Source organism: Bison bison, unplaced genomic scaffold (genome assembly GCF_000754665.1).
Source record: "Bison bison bison isolate TAMUID 2011002044 unplaced genomic scaffold, Bison_UMD1.0 scf7180017864029, whole genome shotgun sequence".
Lineage (NCBI taxonomy): Eukaryota > Metazoa > Chordata > Mammalia > Artiodactyla > Bovidae > Bison > Bison bison.
This window is the reverse complement of record NW_011494601.1, coordinates 4,078,779-4,096,851: the sequence shown is the minus strand read 5'-3', so window position 1 is coordinate 4,096,851 and position 18,073 is coordinate 4,078,779. Positions and strand designations below refer to the sequence as shown.

General features: G+C 51.8%; 1 protein-coding gene across 1 annotated transcript in view; it reads right to left on the bottom strand.

The window, feature by feature from the left end:
* Positions 1 to 18,073, bottom strand: part of DLG5 (discs, large homolog 5 (Drosophila)) — a 131,424-nt gene that overhangs the window by 4,019 nt on the left and 109,332 nt on the right. The window contains exons 19-31 of the mRNA XM_010834197.1: positions 17,186 to 17,298; positions 16,480 to 16,575; positions 16,144 to 16,294; positions 12,761 to 12,923; positions 12,519 to 12,652; positions 11,711 to 11,857; positions 9,387 to 9,570; positions 8,661 to 8,809; positions 7,679 to 7,849; positions 6,596 to 6,792; positions 930 to 1,073; positions 562 to 689; positions 63 to 172 (exon numbers count right to left, since the gene is read on the bottom strand). Coding sequence (XP_010832499.1) covers positions 63 to 172; positions 562 to 689; positions 930 to 1,073; positions 6,596 to 6,792; positions 7,679 to 7,849; positions 8,661 to 8,809; positions 9,387 to 9,570; positions 11,711 to 11,857; positions 12,519 to 12,652; positions 12,761 to 12,923; positions 16,144 to 16,294; positions 16,480 to 16,575; positions 17,186 to 17,298 — 1,887 coding nt within the window. The remainder of the gene's footprint in view (positions 1 to 62; positions 173 to 561; positions 690 to 929; positions 1,074 to 6,595; positions 6,793 to 7,678; positions 7,850 to 8,660; positions 8,810 to 9,386; positions 9,571 to 11,710; positions 11,858 to 12,518; positions 12,653 to 12,760; positions 12,924 to 16,143; positions 16,295 to 16,479; positions 16,576 to 17,185; positions 17,299 to 18,073) is intronic.

Below are 18,073 nucleotides of genomic sequence, written 5' to 3'. Positions count from 1 at the left end.
TGCCCCACCACCCCCCACGCCCAGCAAGGCCGGGCCAAGCCCCCGAGGAGCCGGGCACCCACTTGATGTGCTTGGCGCTCTTGTAGTGGATGAAGATGACGATGGGGTAGATGTGCATGTGGTGCAGTCGCTCGATGGCGTGCGGGGCGACGTCCAGGAGACAGTGCCGGTTCTGCAGGGAGGGAGAGGTGAACACCCGGGCAGAGGCAGGGCTGAGCCTCAGGAACTCAGCCTCTGTCTGCCATGGAGGGGCCCCACTCCTCACCTGACACTGCCCGGCCTCACCCTCTAAGTGAATACATGAGGTGCTACTGAGGAACAAGGCAGCAAAACCATTCTGACATGAAGAGGGCGTGTGACCCCCGGTGGGGAAACCTCATCCAGGGAAACCTCTCCCCACAGGCTGTCAGCTTTGATGATGGCCAAGGCTGGGAACGGGGGCCATGTGGGGTCTGGACAACCCAACTCCAAACCCCTTTCCCACCTTTACCCAGATACACGAACATTCTAAAGCACCACCCCACCTGGCCTCAGAAACCTTACCCAGAAAGCCCATGGTACCTTTTCTGTGATCTCCTTTATGGAAGCCACAGTGGTCACGTCAAAGTGGCCACTCCTCCGCTTGTAATCGACAAACAGGCAGTCTTTGACGCCCCGCTCGATGGCCTGCTGGGAGGCCTTCATCACCTCTGCAAAGCACAGACACAGGAATCAGCAGGTGTGGCGCCGTGAGCCATCGCTGCACAGGCGGGGAAAGCACTGCACGGAAACCCAGCCCTGCCAGCCTCACTCCCAGAGAAAGAGCCAGAGGCTGAACTCTGATGCGACCCAAGTCAGAAGGATGAAAACTCTATGAGATCCACCCCGGAAGCAGGTGAACACAAACACGGGGACAGACACAGCCCAGCAGGCCTGAGGGCCGCCCTTACCAAGGGGGCATCTGCAGAACTTGCTGGGTGCCTCGTTCACCAGCATCTCCTTCACCACATCCAGGAAGGGCCCCAGGATCAGGACGGGCCTCAGGGAGGTGCAGTCCACCTTCTGGACCCGCTGATAGGCCAGGCTCACTGAATCTGGGGGAGAGAGGGCAGCAGAGGATGGGCACCCACCTGGAGCAGAGGGAGGGCCGGGAGGGGCTGGGGACCCACTGCTCCCCTGACTTTGCTTACCCCAGGCAGACCTGTCTCCTTCACTCCACAGATCCAGAGCCAGGGACCCAGCTCACCCCGGTCTGCCTAGGACTCGCCCAATTTTAGCACTGAGAGTCCCACACCCTGGGCACCAGGGCATGGCCACTCCTGCACCATGTCCCACTCCTTGGACACCTGAGGCATTGCAGCACTTTATTCTGCTCAAATTCTCCAATGTGCATTCAACGCACGGTCCCCTCACCATTAGACGTTCTGTTCTCTACAGGTGCCACCTCCCCTGAGCGGGGTGGGTCGTGTGACCCAGACCTGCCCCATGCAGCGAGCAAACTATCCCCCTTCCCATGAGCTGAAACGGACAGGACCAGGGGCAGTGACCCAGCTCTGACCCTGCAGATGACAACCCACCCCCAGGAAATGATAAGAGGGACACGAGACAAAAGGGACTTGGCTCCCTGATGGTCCCCAGGACAGAGCTGCCTCCAAGGGACTACCTACCAACCCAGACTTTTATGTGGCAGAGAAGCTTCTTATCATGCTTCAGCCATTGTTATTTGGTCTCAGTTACAGCACTCAAACCAATATCCTAGTTGATACATGTAGTTAAGTCTCCCCTTCCACAAAATGAATAAAAAATGCTCACAGAAAGAGATAGCCTAAAACCAGCATGCAGATATCTTCCTGACACCTCCCGGGTACCAATCACTGTGCTGGCAACTCAGAAACACTTTTAAAAACTTTTAAAAGAATAGCACAGACCCAGGGCAAAGAACTTCCTCCAAGAAGAGATAATAACATCCCCTCTTTTAAAGCTTTGACCGTGACAGGTAAGCTAGGCATCCTCTCCAACCCCCTTTCTCCAGTCTTGGTCCCTGGCAGCTTCCTCTCAACTAGCATCATTGCTGGTTATGAGGATTCAAAGTATATCCCATGGACAGAGGAGAGTGGCGGGCTACAGTCCGTAGGGTCACAAAGAGTCGGACATGACTATAAAGTATACCCTTTTATGTGCTCATAAAACCTGGAAAATACGTATGTCCAACAAAAATGACAGACAATAAATATTCTGTAACCCCCTCTTTACTCAGTCTTACGTTTCTGTTGAAAGCATCCCTGTTGACTCACACTGATCCCCTTTTATCCTTTGTAACATCCTAAAATGTGAATGCACTGCACCTACCATTTCTCTGTGTATGGACATTAAGACCATGTCTTCAGCTCAACAGAATCGTCTTCTCCCGTAATGACTATTAACATTCCACACTGAGGGGCACCAATTTAGAAGTTTTCTGATCCTCTCAGAATAATCTGCTTTGTCAGAAGTCCTCATAATAACAGAACCACAGGGCTCCAAAGCCTCTCACAAGCACAATATCCAACCAGAGTCAGAGGCCCAGAGAAAATAAACTCCCTGGGAAGGGTAAATATACAAACATATAATCTGGAAGCAACCTAATGGAGGTATGTAGACTCCTTTTAAAACTGGTACGGATATTAAAATCAAAAGCATAAAAGTAATTATGTACCTAATATTCAGATAATATAAAAGGAGGTAATCAGTGTCATCCATAACATAAAGGGGTGGAGGGGAACACAGAGATGTAGCTTTTATATAAGATTGAAGCTATCATCAGTTTAAAATGAATTGCTATAACCTAAAGATATTTTATGTAATTACAATAGTAACCAAAAAAAAACTATAAAATATACACAAAAGGAAATGAGAAAGAAATTAAAACATGTCACTACAACCAAAAAAAAAAAAAAAATCAATGAAATACAAAAGAAGGCAGCAAGGAAGGAAAAGATGAAAAAGCAACAAGACATATAGAAAACAACTAAAACATACTCTTTCATATGAGCAATTAAGTATAAATGGATTAAATGCCCCGATTAAATGATGCAGATTGGCTGAATGCATAAATAAAAAAGATCCAACTATACGCTGTCTACAAGAGACTCACTTTAGATCTAAGGACATACATAGGCTAAAGATGAAAGGACAAGAAAAAATGGTTCATGCAAATGGGGAATCTAAAGAGAGCAGGAGTGACCATGATTGTATCAGACAAAATAGACTGGAAGACAAAAACTGTCACCAAAGACAAAGAACATTATAGTATGATAGAAAGATCATTTCTGCAAACAGGTACATCAATCGTAAGTATATGCGTACCCAGCCCTAGAATTCCCAAATAAGTAAAGTGAACACTGATGAAACCGAAGGGAGACACAGACGACACAGTATCCGTACAGGACTTCAACACCCTGACTTCAATTCTGGATGGTACAGCCAGTGCAGTGCTAAGTCACTTCAGTCGTGTCCGACTCTCTGTGACCCTGTGGATGGTAGCCCGCCAGGGTCCTCTGTCCATGGGACTCTCTAGGTAAGAATACTGGAGTAGTTTGCCATGCTCTCCTCCAGGGGATCTTCCTGACCCAGAAATTGAACCCACATCTCTAATGTCTCTTGCGCTGGCAGGAGGATTCTTTACCACTAGCACCACCTGGGAAAGCCAGCACAATCAGACAGAAAATCAATAAGGAAACAGCACTTGAACAACATTATAAACCCATGGACCTAACATTCCCCCCTAGAGCCTCCAAGGAAGCATGGACCTGCCAACACCTGGATTTTGGCCCAATAGTATTGATTTTGGACTTCTGGCTTCCAGAACTGAGAGAGAATAAATGCATACTATGCTGACCACAAAGCTTGTAACATATGTTGCAAAAGCCCCAGGAAATGAATACACAGTGAAAGCTAGAGGACAATGAATAATATCTTTAAAATGCATAAACATCGACCCATCTACAATTCTATATCCAGTGAAAATCTAAGAAACTGAGACTGTCACCAACAAACCTGCATCAGAAGAAATGCTAAAGATCATAACAAGAAAATGGTAATTACATGAGGTGAGGGTACAGTCCATGGGGCCGCAAAGAGTCAGACAGGAGTGAGCAGCTGAGCACACAAACACACGCGCAAAGGGCATGTTAACTATAGCTAACCTTATTGTGGTTAATCTTTTGCAACTCATACACATATCAAATTATTGTTTTGTACACCTTAAACTTACACAATAATATATGTCAGTTATATGTCAAGTTGGAAAAAAAAAATGCTGAAGCGAGTATATATCAGAAAGAAAAAATGAGAGGGAAAGAGGATGACAGGAAGGAATGAAGAATAATGGAAAGGATAAACATAAGTGAATGACTGATGTGTAAATTAATAACACTGCTGGATTTAAAAATACATATAAAATGAAAATGATAATCAAGCAAAAGGTAGGAAGGAGGTAAGGAAGTCATGGTGTTCTGATGTTTTAAAATTACTGAGGAAGTGGTCAAAGTCATGATTCATGTTAGTAGTAGGTCAGATACACATTGTGAGGGCTGCTGTAATCACCACCCCCAAAAGAATAAAACAAAACTAATAAAAACTAAGAGATTGAGGAGGCGGCAGAATAACAAAAATGCTTGATTAATCCAAAAAAAGTAAGAAAAGAAAGGGAACATAAAACAGGCAGGATAACAGAAAACAAACAGTAAGATGGTAAATATATCAGTGATAATTTAATCAGTAATTAACTACTCCAATTAAAGGATAAAGACTGTCACTGGTGTGTTCAAATGTGAAAACATCTCAGGCTGTACACTTTTCTATAGATGTATTTGCATTTTTCTATACACATGTCTCAATAAAATGAAAAAAGATGAAGTGTCATAGTGAGTTAAAAAAAACCCTACATGCTGCTTACAGAGCCACATAAATATGAAGCTGTAAAAAAGTATGAAACGATGGGAAAAGATGAACTATGCAAACACTTAACCAATAGAAAGTTCGTGTGATAATTATACTGTAACAAAATAGAAATAGTTTTCTAGCCTTTTTTAAGGCCAGAAACATTACTAGAGATGAAACATTTTATAATGATAAAAGGGTCAATTTAACAGTAAGATATAACTTTAAAGCCAACTTCAAAATACGTGTGTGCACGCTAAGTCGCTTCAGTCATGTCCGACTTTTTGTGACCCTGTGGACTATAGCCTGCCAGGGTCCTTGGTCCATGGGTTTCTCCAGGTAAGAATACTGGAGGGGGTCGCCATACCCTTCTCCAGGGGATCTTTCCGACCCAGGAATTGAACCACGGGCAGGGAGGGGGCTGGGGGCAGGGAGGGAGGGGGCTCCCTATTATGTCCCCTGCGTTGACAGGCGGGTTCTTTACCACCAGCGCCACCTGGGAACACCCCCATAACTTAAAAACATAGAATGAAAAAAAAACTCTGAAGAACTGCAGACTAGACAAATGGCTATTTTCCAAAGACATCTACTGGATATACACCATACACCAGAGATGCTGTCTACAGAAGAAAAGAGAAGGGAGAATCAAGCAACTATTATTCTGAAAAGACAGTCTTTTTTTTTTTTTTTGCATTTTAAATTTAAAAATGTAAAAACCTATTTTCAGCTTGAAGGCCATTTAAGAGCAGGCAGTGAACCAGATCCAGCCCATAGACTCTGGTTTGCCAACCCCTGACCTGACTATCATGTCCGTGGGCCATGAACAAGGGCGGGACTCATTCAACTCACTGTGTCGAAGACCTGAAATAACAGGTGAGGAAGCAGGGGAGGAGGAAGCCAGCTGTCCTGCCTTCTGAGGCCCACTGCCCCCTCACCCCGCCCACAGCCTGCCTATCAGGGAGGGCACACCTTCCAGGACAGGGGTCACACCCGGGGGTCCAGGGAGCAGCATTCATCAGAGCCTCCTGCTTTACAGGACAAATATACCGTTCCACAGGGCGACCTGCCAAAGGATGTCTGACACTCCCTGACATGCAACCCCAGGACTGGGCAGGTGCCTGGCCCTGGGAGGATCCTGTAAGGAGTAAAGCCAGAAAGGCCAAGATCTGCACAGTGGCCCCTGGTTACCACCAAGCAACCTGGAATAACCTCAAAACAAACTAGAGGCAATGCACCGGGCAAGAACTGCTTTTTGCCCACCCAATATCCATCTTCCTTTCTTCCTTACTAGGAGAACCTGCTTTACTGAAGCCAGCAGGGCACCAGTGAAAACCTTGCCATTTCAGCCTCCCTTGCAGTTGCAAGCAGTCAATGAGGTGTAAGTGGAAAATGAAGAGGGGGCTTCCAGGTAAGCTGTTTAAAGAGGCACACCGTTGCCATGCCCTTTTCTTCTTGCTGCCTGAACATGGATGTGATGGCAGGAGATGGGGAGACCTTAAGGACAGAGGACACATCCTACAGGTGGTAGACTCTGAGGACTGCAGCACCACCATCCCAACCCAGACACACTCCTTGATCAATTATGTCTGAGAAAAGCAAACCCCTGTCTTTGTTCACGTCATTGCAGTGAGGCTTCTGTGGTCAAGAGCAAACCTCAGCCTGAGAGCCCGCTGGAGAAGCCAGCTCAGTCACTTGCCTTCAAAGAGTGGAATGGAGTCATTGGAAAAGGTGTCCAGTGCAAGGAGGTCTTTCCCATCTTTGGACCCGCTGCGTTTGTGCTTATGTTTCCTTCGAAAGAAGGATCTGCGTGCAGCCGCCGAGAGCGTCTTTGCAGCGCTGCTGTCGTCTTTGACTTCAGACATGCTGAGCCTCCGGGAGAATTCTTGGTCCATTCTGAAGACAAGAGCACAGCAGTGCTGGGAAGGGCCAAGGGACCGTCGCCTGTCGCCCTGCCCACCTGCGGCGAGGAGGATCAACGCTGGGGCTCCAGGCTCCCCACCCCAACCCTCTGTAGGTTTCCTGGCCACTTCAGCACCCAAGCCCCCGAGGACCCCCTGGTGCCAGTACTCTGGGGTGGCACCCACACCAATGCTGGGCAGTTCTCAGAGCAGGCCAACTCCTATATTCAGGTGAGGGTCAGAGGGAGCTGCTAAGACAGCCTTCCCTTGTGACACTAAAAAGTATAATTCCAGCCACAAAAAGGAGGAAAGCATAGAAATGCACTGCAACACGGAAGAACCATGAAAAAAATCATGCCAAGTAGAGGGAGTTGGTCACAAAAGACCATGTGCTGTATGTATGACTCCATTAATGGAAAGTCCAGACAGGGAACCTTGTAGAGACAGAAAGGAGACCAGTGGTGGCTCAGGGTTAGCAACGGGGCAGGTAGACAGAACAAGGCGGGTAGCTGAAGGGTACAAGGCTTCTCTCTGAGATGGTGAAAATATTCTCAAATTGACTATGGTGATGGTTGCACGTATCTGTGAAAACACTAAAAGCCAAAGAATTGCATACTTTGGGTAAATGCATGGCACATGAATTATATCTCAACAAACATAATTAAAAAAAGCATGTCTCCTAAGTTGCCCTATACTTCTGACTTGGATACATCACTGACCTAAACTTGGAACAGCTTTTTGGACAAGCGACTTTGGCAAAACTTACAGAGCAGAAGCTGAGACGACATCAGAATAAGCGCCCAGCAGCCCAGGCGCCATCACATGGTATGTCCCCACGGGCGCCGCCCGCCCCAGCCCCAGGCCGACTCTAGAACACTCACACGTATTTGCTGGGGATCTGCCCGCGCTGCATCTTCTGGGCATTCTCATCCAGCTGCCAGGCCATCCAGGACCCAAATGAGCCCTGGGGCAAGGTGTCATCCACATACAGGATGTCGTCTTTCTTAAAGCTCAGCTCAGGCTCCACCTCTGCCAGTCGCTCATACAGGGCCCTGGACCGGGAGATGGAGGGGAAGAGTCAGGCCACAGGCCGCCCCTTACAGCCAAGCTCCGAGGCCCACTCTCCTGCTCTTAAGCTCTCCCCAGACCACGATCAGGACCCATCTCTCCCCACTCTAGCAGCAGTTCCCAAAGGAGGGAGCATCACGAGCCCCTCACGCCCATCAGATAAAAGCCTTTTTGCCAAGGACCAAGGCCATATCTCCACTTCCAAAAGAGTCTTTCCTATTTGCACTCCTCCCACATCAAAGTCGATGCTTCCTACACAGCGGAAACTTCTCAGAATGGAAGCGTGCCATCCTTGACTGAGGAGGGTGTACCTAGACACAGGGACCCCGTACCTCACGGTACACAGTAAATCAGTAATTGCCATTCTTGTGTGGCCTCAGATCTCATGAAGAAAGCTGCATGCCTCCTAGAAAATGCCTGATGCCTGTGCCCCACCCCCTACTCTGCCCTTTTCATGTATTCCTTCAGGGCACTCCAGATGCTGCGACATCCACACACACTGCAGAGGGGTGTGCAGACTGAGTCAGGGGAGACCCAGAGAGGGGCACAGGCCACAAGAAAACGGGGCTCAGCGGCCTCAAACTTCCCCAGGCCCAAAACCCTAAAGAGAGAGCCTGTCTCACCCGAGGAGCTTTCAAGGGTTTTTCTAAGTAAGCTTAGAATTTGGGGCCCAAGTAATAATGCTCATAGTCCCATCCCTCAAGGGCAAGAAACACAGGGACGTTCACAGGGAACAGCCTCCATCAAAAGCCCCTCCCCAAGCCCCAAGTTCCTGGCAGCCCTGGCCACTGATACCTGATGTAGAAACTGTCGCCAGGCAGGCCCTTAATCTTGGAGAACTCCTCAGGGCGGTACTGCACCTTCAGGCGGACGCTGTCCTTGGGCTTCAGCATCTCCACGTAGACCTCCTCCACTGTCTTGCTGCGTACATCCAGACCGCCATACTACCCAGAGATGGAGACGGGGGTCAGAGGGCAGAAGCAGGGAGGCCTGGGCACCCGTGAGGGGCCAGTAGTGGGATAAGGAGAAGATTCAGCATCCCCATCACTGGGCATCCATCTGCCGCACGTCTACAGAGGCTGAGGCCTCTACCGAGTGCCTGCTCCGCCCTCAACTGCTCCCAGCACCCTGTTCTAGCCTCCCAGCCAGTGAGGCCTACTGGAAACACGGCACTTCCCCTTGCTAAAGCTCCTTGTAGCTTTCAGTACCTACAACCTGCCTCCCCCATCCAACGGGAGACCCAGTGAGAGGGAGATGGTGCTCACCATCAGACTAGAGTCTTGGTCCTACTGCTGCCAGGAGCAGAGCATCTGCCCTCCCGATGCCAGTGCCCAAGCTGGGTCCTAACATGCCTAATATGCCTGCTTCCCTAATATTTACCCAGAGTGGGTCTGGGTAGCGTTCAACACCCAAGGGGGATGCCAGGCTGTGCTCCCCCGCCTCCATGTCACCTGGGACGGCAGGAAGCCCGACACGTGGGCAGAGGGCAGCCTGGCTGCTGCTCGGCAGCTCAGAACTTACCTCAAGGATGAGGTCCCCGGGCACGAGGCCGTCGGGGCCCCTGGCAGGACTGTCGTCCTCCACCTCGGCCACAAACACCCCGTGCAGGTTCCCTCCACATAAGTGCACGCCAAGCTCCAACTGCGACTTCTTGATGAAGACGACTCGGGGCTCTGGGGTCTTCTTGGTGGCATCTCCCACCATCCTTTCAGGAAGGAAAACGAAGCTCTTCAATTGTGCACAGGAAGGGAGGCAGGCGCGAACAAAGACGAAACGGTGGTGACACCCTGACCATTTTCTGCTCCCCTCTCAGGTCTCATGAGGCCCCAGAACCAGGAGCCAGGAGTGAGGCTGACACAGACTCTACCTGTAGTGGCTCGGTTTATAGGCAGGGCACTGAGATGAGGCAGAGGTGAACACACAGCCATGGTCACCCCGCCACTCAGGGACAGAGTGGACATCAACGCCGCTATTTCCAGCCCAGCTGTCCATCACACGTCGCGGGTTGCATCTCACCCACCTGGATTGCACTTGTTTTCCTAATTTTATTCTCCCGAGAAAGTCAGAGCCGGGGTAACCTCCAGGCCACAACTCATTCAGCAAATGTTTACTGAGCAGTGTCTATGGCCCAGAGGGTACTGAACCAAAAGCCACCAAGGAACTCACAACACAGGGACACTGAAAGGCTAGCAAATAAACTGAGCAAAGGCAACGGGGCAGCAATGGAGCCTGATGAGTGGGACCTCAGGGGAGCAGCCAGAGAGTGACAAAACTTTTGCTGCAGGCAAGTATAGCCAAGATTGTCGGGAGAAATATCAATAACCTCAGATACGCAGATGACACCACCCTTATGGCAGAAAGTGAAGAGGAAATAAAGAACCTCTTGATGAAAGTTAAAGAGGAGAGTGAAAAGCTGGCTTAAAGGTCAACATTCAGAAAACTAAGATCATGGCATCCGGTCCCATCACCTCATGGCAAATAGATGGGGAAACAATGGAAACGGTGACAGACTATTTTCTTGGGCTCCAAAATCACTGCAGATGGTGATGGCAGCCATGAAATTAAGAGACACTTGCTCCTTGGAAGAAAAGCTATAACAAACTTAAGACAGCATATTAAAAAGCAGAGACATCATTTTGCCAACAAAGGTCCGTCTAGTCAAAGCTATCATTTTTCCAGTAGTCATGTATGGATGTGAGAGTTGGACCATAAAGAAAGCTGAGCGCCTAAGAGCGGATGCTTTTGAACTGTGTGTTGGAGAAGACTCCCAAGAGTCCCCTGGACTGCAAGGAGATCAAACCACTCAATCCTAAAGGAACTCAGTCCTGAATATTCATTGGAGGACTGATGCTGAAGCTGAAACTCCAATACTTGGGCCACCTGATGTGAAGAACTGACTCATAAAAGACCCCGATGCTGGGAAGATTGAAGGCAGGAGAAGGGGATGACAGAGGATGAGATGGTTGGAGAGCATCACTGACTTGATGGACATGAGTTTGAGCAAGCTCCAGGAGTTGGTGATGGATAGGGAGGCCTGGTGTGCTGCAGTCCACAGGGTCATAAAGAGTCAGACATGACTGAACTGAAGTGCACCCCTCACAGGCACAGTGAAGGGTCACAAGCAGGAGAGCCCTGAAGAGGCCCCAGCCTCCAGCCTGTAACTTCCGTGAGGAGTCCATCAACGCCATGCCAGAGAAAGGGCTCCGTCCAGGATTGCAGGAACACCTCCCAACCCAGCCTGCACAGCCCTCGCCCCACCTCCCCTCCAGTTCCTGTGAGAACAGGGCCTCCTCCTGCCCACACTACCACTGGTCCCTCCTCCTGACTTCTCTCCATGCCCACCCTTTGCGTGGGTAACCCCTGCTCGTCCTGAACACTGTCACTCAGCTCCCAGCCATGCTCCATCATGGCCCCCGGTCCCCCTCCCAGCACTTCAGCTGTGCTGTACACGCCTGTTCACTGATCTACCACCCTCAAACCAGGAGCTCCTTGGGGGCAACACTGCTGTGGATGGCCAGAGCCCCAGCCTGGATGGGTGAGGACTGTGGGATTCAGCATCTGAGAACAAGTGAAGTGAGAAAAGGAGGAGAAAAAGAAAAAAAGTAGAGCCAGGATTGAGTCAGTGGAAAAACTAGAGAAAAAAGAGAGGGCAGGAGAGAGAGAGGGAAAAGGACTGGCATGCTCCCCACACCAAATCCTGACAAGCTGGTGTGCCATCTGCAATGCAGGGCAGCGCTGGGACCACATCCCTCAGAGGATGCACAGGGGCTATAAAAATGACCTTCCTGGCCGCCCCGCTCAACCCAGGTGCACTGACGGAAGGCTCTTGGCAAGCAGTTACTGACCTGGAGCTGGGGGTGCTCTGCTTGGCTGGGGGTGTGCCAGGGCCCTCGTCCTGCTCCATCAGCGGGTCAATGACAGAGGGATGCTCTGGGGTGGTGGCCCCGCTGCCCTGGAGAGTGGAGTGAATACCAACGGGGTCCAGGTGGGAGCTGGGGACAGAGGACAGGAAGAATAAGGAATGGCAGGCAGCTGCCCAGAGCCATCCCGCTGTGGTGGTGCTGGGCTCTGGGATGTGAACGAAGACCAGGTCACACAGCTCTATGATCTGAGCCCTGAAAAGAGCAAGTGCCTTGGCAGCTTGGACTCAGTTGTCCACCTGCATGATCTGCCTATCCTCAACTTGAGGGCAAACAGTGAGCCTGAGGACACATGAATCCGCTGCTCCCCTTTCCTGTGTCTGAGCATCTCAGCCCCACCCCTGCACCACAGGGGCACTTCTCTCTCTCTGCTTACCTGTCCTGCAACCTGCAGCACAAAGGCAGGTGTCCGGCGTCTGCCCACGGACAGGGGTCGGACCGCTCAATGTGAGGATCCACCTCAGGCCTCAGTGCCTGGCTACCACACACGTGTGCCGGGGCATCCTGCTTCACAGGATGCCTGGCCACCTGTTTCCACACCCCATTTCTGGAGGGGAAACCCTCCCTTGATATGTCTCTTCTCCAGAGCCCAAGGCTGCTCAACTCTCCTCTCATGGCAGCAGAATCCCCAGAGCTTGCAGCTGCACATGGTTTCCTCAGAGCAAGCCACACACCTGTGGCCTCCACTTCTCCTCCCGCAGCCCAGATGCCCCTCGGAGGCCCAGGACCTCACCTGGACCGGGAGTGGCTGCTAAGCTGGTGCATGTGCGGGTTGTACTGGGCCAGAATGGTGATGGTGTCGCACTGCTGCCCGATGATGAGCCGGGCCTGCTGCTCTGTGGCGCTCCGCAGGTTGATGCCATTGAACTAGGAAACACGGAGAACGGGCTCAGCAAGGAGAGAAGAGGGCACGGAGGAGGTCCTGGGACTCAGAAAGGGATGAGGGGAGGGGGAGAAGGGCGGCTTCCCGCTCACCTCAAGTAACTGGTCCCCATACTCAAGGCCAGCCTGGTGAGCGATGCTCCCCCCGGTCACCTTGGAGACGTAGACGCCACCCTTCTCCCCACTCACGATGGAGATGCCCAGCGGCTCCGAGCCCTTCTGCAGCTTCACATGGCGTGGCTCCTCCACATAGGGCCTTGGAAGAGAGCCAATGGTTTTGGGGACTTAGACTCAAAGGGAAGGTCTGGGGAGGGTCTGAGGTCAGGCATGCATTCGCTATGCAGAGAGGGCCAGGGAACGTGGACGCTCCTATGACGACACAGCTGGATGGGCACATGATGAAGTCCACCCTCACACAGTGGTGATGCACAACCCATGCACCACACAACCCATGCAATACAAACACGACCCCCACGGTGGACACAGAGGCATCAGTCCCAAAGTCACAGAGTGGTCCGTGTGAACTATAAGCACTGATATACGCAGGGAAAGGGCACGCAGGCTTCCACGACTGGAGAGGAATGGCCTCACGATGTGCAATTTACAAACCTCCAGTGGGGTCTCAGATGCCCTCGGAGGAAAAGAAGTGCTTTCTGGGATGATGTTTACCCCCAAAGGGACAATGTGAAATACCAGTTTTTATATTTACCAGTACACAGGGTGATGTAAACTGATCATGAAATTAAGCTGCTGCAAACCCGAGGCATTTAAAAGGGGTCGGGGAGGCTGGGAGCAAGGTGACACCATGCAGTTGCTGGCCCCAGGCTGCCACCCACCGCCCTGAGGGAATGAGGGGCATGGGGGCTGGGGTGGGGCCCTGCTGTCGGGCCAACCTCAGACTCCTCAGCGAGGAGGACCTGGGCCTGGCAGCCGCAGGCAATCTCAGGAGGGATCTGTGGTGGTGGAGGCATCTGGAAGGTGCAAAGGGTTAGAAAGAAGAGAGGGGTGATTGGAGGAGAAAGACAACCACGGAGGCCTGGAATGTAACAGACAGACAGCTGCATGACACTGAGCCACCAGGGCTGCGCTGCACGCAGCCTGGGCTCCAAGCAGAGCACCGCCCCCAGGTCCCCTCCTCCAGAGCACGTGGGTGGGTGTGAATCCACGTGTAGAAGGGCAGGTGGGCAGCGGGGAGCCCTTTTTGAGGTAATCCTTCCTTTTTAACCTCCTGAATAATTTAAACTTTTATAATATGCAGAGTTTTGTCAAAACAATAAAGCTTCTTTGTAAAAGAGGTTCATAAAATATACTTAGTATTACAAATAGCTTGAAACATAACATTAAGGAGGAAATCTTTACGTATATAAAATAAGATAAAATGCATTTACACTGTAAATGTAATACTTGCGTGTGTGCGCATGTACACACACACACCCCCGCTTGTACACGCGCACCACCCCCCCCCCCCCAAAAGGTTAAATAACAGCAATTGAATCTTTGGTTGATGATCAGTGGTCCCCAACCTTTTCAGCACCAGGGATCAATTTCATGGAAGACAATTTATCCACGAACCAGGGTTGGAGAAGATGGTTTTGGAATGATTCAAATGCATTACATTTATTATGCACATTATTTCTTATCTACTGCCACCACTGATCTGACAGGAGGTACTGGTCTGAGGCCCAGATGTTGGGGACCCCTGAATTATGCAACCTTTTTTCTTTCTAAATCCTCCTGAAACCATCTCCCCCAACCCTGGTCCATGGAAAAATTGTCTTCCATGAAATATATCTCTGGTGCTGAAGAGGCTGGGGACCGCTGATCATCAGAGATTCAATTGTTTACCCGGTTTTCAATAATGATAGTGTATTTTAGACTGAAGAAAAGAGGGACTATTTTTAATGAGTAATCCGTCCTTCAGCCAGGTCACACACATGTTAAACTTGATGTCATTTAAGCACCATGAAGGCAGGTGTCATTGACACACACACGCTCACACACATCGGTTCTCTGTGCTCTGTAGAGGAAGCTAAGGGGATGTCCAATTGCATAAGACAAGGCCCCTTCTGATTCTGAGGAACCCACCATACTGGGGGGAAGATCTTGTTCCCTCAAAGACCTGAGCTGGGGTTCAGTAAAACCACACCCCTTCAGGGCCAGTGTGTGCTCCCGTCTGCACAATGCAGGTGAGGCTCTCATGAACACATCCATACAAACTGCGCCTGACCCCCCGGGGGCCTGCTGGCAGTTACAGGCACAAGCTGCGCTCCAGTTCACACTTGCTTGGTGTGCTGTCTCACAAGTTCAGACTGTCAAGTCAGATGAGGTTTTCTTAATGACGGGCCCAGCCAGCAGCATCGTTTCTATGGCTCATAGCTACAAGGGCCCTCGGCTTTTTGGACTGAAGTAGAGGAAAGTAGCTCTAGTCCTTGGTCATTCAGTTGTGCCTGACTCTTTAGGACCCTGTGGACTGTAGCCCACAAGGCTCCTCTGTCCATGGTATTTCCCAGGCAAGAATACTGGAGTGTGTTGCCGTTGCCTTCTGCAGGGCATCTTCTCGACCCAGGGATTGAACCTGCGTCTCCTGCACTGAAGGCAGATTCTTTACTATGTGAGCCACCAGGGGAGCTGCAGTCCTTGCAAGTAATTAAATAAAGGTAAGTTTGAGCTTAATCCTATCTCCCACTACCATCTAGAGAGAACCCTTTAAATAGAAATCCGATCTGGTGAATCCCACTCTAAAGAACAACTGAAGCGGATGAGGAGCCCACAGAGTTTGTGCAGGGAGGGATGGCCCTGAGAAGAGGCACGTCTGGAGGGACAGCTGCTTTTCAAAATGAACCAATAAATGGCTAAGTTGTACGTGTATGCCTCATACACTTTTTTTCCTACGTGTGTTTTATCTCACAATAAGCTTGGGGGCAGAGGTCAAGCAATGCAGCTACGTTCTGGGGTCAAAAAGCAAAGGATAAGAACGAGTCTGATTCTGATTAAGGTTGGCTGATCGCTAACCAAGTGAGCACAGACAGACTACTCCAAATTCCCAACTTCAGCCTCCTCCCCTTAAATGGGGTCAGTGCTGACACTGCTGATCACGGGGTTGCACGAGGATTGCACAACTTACTATGTGGACAGTGCTTAAACAAGGGCCTGGGAGGTAGTGAATGGCATCACTCCATCACAATGTCAGGTCGACGCCAGCATCACTTGCTGGAGCCCCCCACCTCCGCCTGCGGGCACTCAGTGTAAGAGCTCACCCTGCCTTCCCAGCCAGCCAGGTGCACCCCTCCTCCTGCATCAGGAGCGCACAGGACTCCCTCATGACGTCCTGCAGCAAGACACCAGCGAATGCGAGGCCACCCAAGCTGCAGCGGCCTCGCTGGAGGTCAACTCTGTGGACCCTCCCCAACCCCCAGCACCTCCCAGGACTCAGCGCTGGCCCACCACAGGGGCGCCCGTCCCCCGGGCCTGCTCACCTGTCCTTCCTGCGCTCCCCGGGGGCAGCAGGGTTGACAGCAATCCTGGGCAACGTGGCGGCTGAGGTCTGGGACTGGCTACAGGAGGACAGGCCTTCTACGCTGAGGGGAGACTGTGGGGGCGTGCTGCACTCCGAGTGCGACAGCGAGCCTGCGGGGCGGGCGGGTGCGGGCCAGACGGCCCAGACACACGGCCGTGAGCGCAGGTGCCTGAGGCCTGCCCTGCCGGCCATTACTGATGGCGGAGGTAGTTGGGGAGCTGTGAGCGGTGCCCAGAGCCCCCACCTTGAGGACGGAGGGGCCAGCAGGGGAGGGAAGCACTGAGGAAGACCTCACCTCTGTCAGAGCCCACGACAGACCGCGGGTATCTCGGCGTCGATGGGATTTTAATGCGTTCTGCCTTGAACTGCAAATTGCTGGAAGACCCTGTGGCTCCACAAGAAGACAAAAGCTTAGGCTTGTGACTGAACAGTGCCCCTCACTCCCTCCCCACCACCCTAGGAGTCAGGAAAGACACACGGTTACACAGAAGTAAGCGGGCCCGGCCATTTGTCCCTGGGGGTGTCTCAACGTGGGACCGTCAGGGAAAGCAGACGCTCAGTCCCCAGCATGTGAATAATCTGTGCAGGGGGAGGCTGCCGCAGAATGGTATCAAGTCTGGCTCCAGCCCCGAGCAGACGGTAACCCAGGTGACAAAAGTCACTGTGGCCTTGTCTCCACAAGGCTGGAAGCAGCCCCACATGAGTGTCCTGGGATAACTGTCAGGCTCGACTCCAGGTGGCATTCTCTGAACAGCAACGCAACATCCCCCAGAATGACCTCAGGGTAGGAGCAGGGCTCCTGGGCTAGAGATCATCAGAGCAACTGCATGGCCACCGTGGGAAGCTGCAGGAAGGCCACAGGAAAGGGCTCTGGGTGCAGAATGGAGTCAGCCTCGGCCCCAGGTCAGGAGAGGGGCCACCGGGAGGTCTGGGCATGAGGGTGTGGATGCAAAGGAAGGCTGGTGCCTGCTCCGGCGAGAAGGCTCCAGTAGCGTACTTACCAAGGCGGGCACTGGAGGGCAGGGAGTTGGACCCATGGGAGGCTCTCATGTCAGAGCAGTCGCTGCAGGCCCTGGGGCTCAGGTCCAGGCTGAGGCGGCCCTGGTGCTGGACACTGTGTGAGAAGCAGACAGGTGAGGAGCTCGGGAGGAAGACCAGGATGGGACCAAGTGACTGGCTTTCCCGAGGCCCTCTGCCAGCTCAAAGCAACCCAGAAGCCGCTCCCGGGCAGCTGAGGACACTGACCACCCACAGCCGCGCACAGAGGGCCCTGCAAGCCCCGGGCCAGGACCAGGCAGAAGGGACTGCAGAAGGCCTGAATCCTGCAGAAGGTGGGCAGGGCGAAGCTGGACGGCACCGAGGACAGAGTCCTGCACCTCCCTCAGGAAAGCCTGCCCAGGAGACTGGAGAGTGGAGGGCGGGGAGACGACATAGCCCAGGTCAGGGCTGGCCTGCCCAACAGTGACCTCCTCTAGCTGTGAGACTCCATCTCGTCAGTGCTTGCAGCCTTCCAGTGGTCTTCACTGCACTCAGGATAAAACCCAAACTCTGCATCATGGCCACAGGCCCTACAGGGTTTGTGCCTTCCTCCTGACTCACCATCTCTTTCCCGGGCTCTCCTACTCTGTCCCTTGAGCCCATCACCTCTGTCTCAGACACCTGGGCCGCAGCACCCACGGCTCTCCTTCCCAGAAGCTCCTCCCCAAGTCCTGTGCGACTGGCCTCCTCTTGCCCCTCTGGTCATGGCAGCATCCCCCTGCATGGGGTCCTCCCCATGGCCCAATCTAACTTCTCACAGCCTAATCTGTTGACATTTTAGGGTCTTCAAGGTCACTGAGCACCATCTGATCTGAGTGGTTCTGTTCTCTCTCTTTTTTTTTTTTTACACA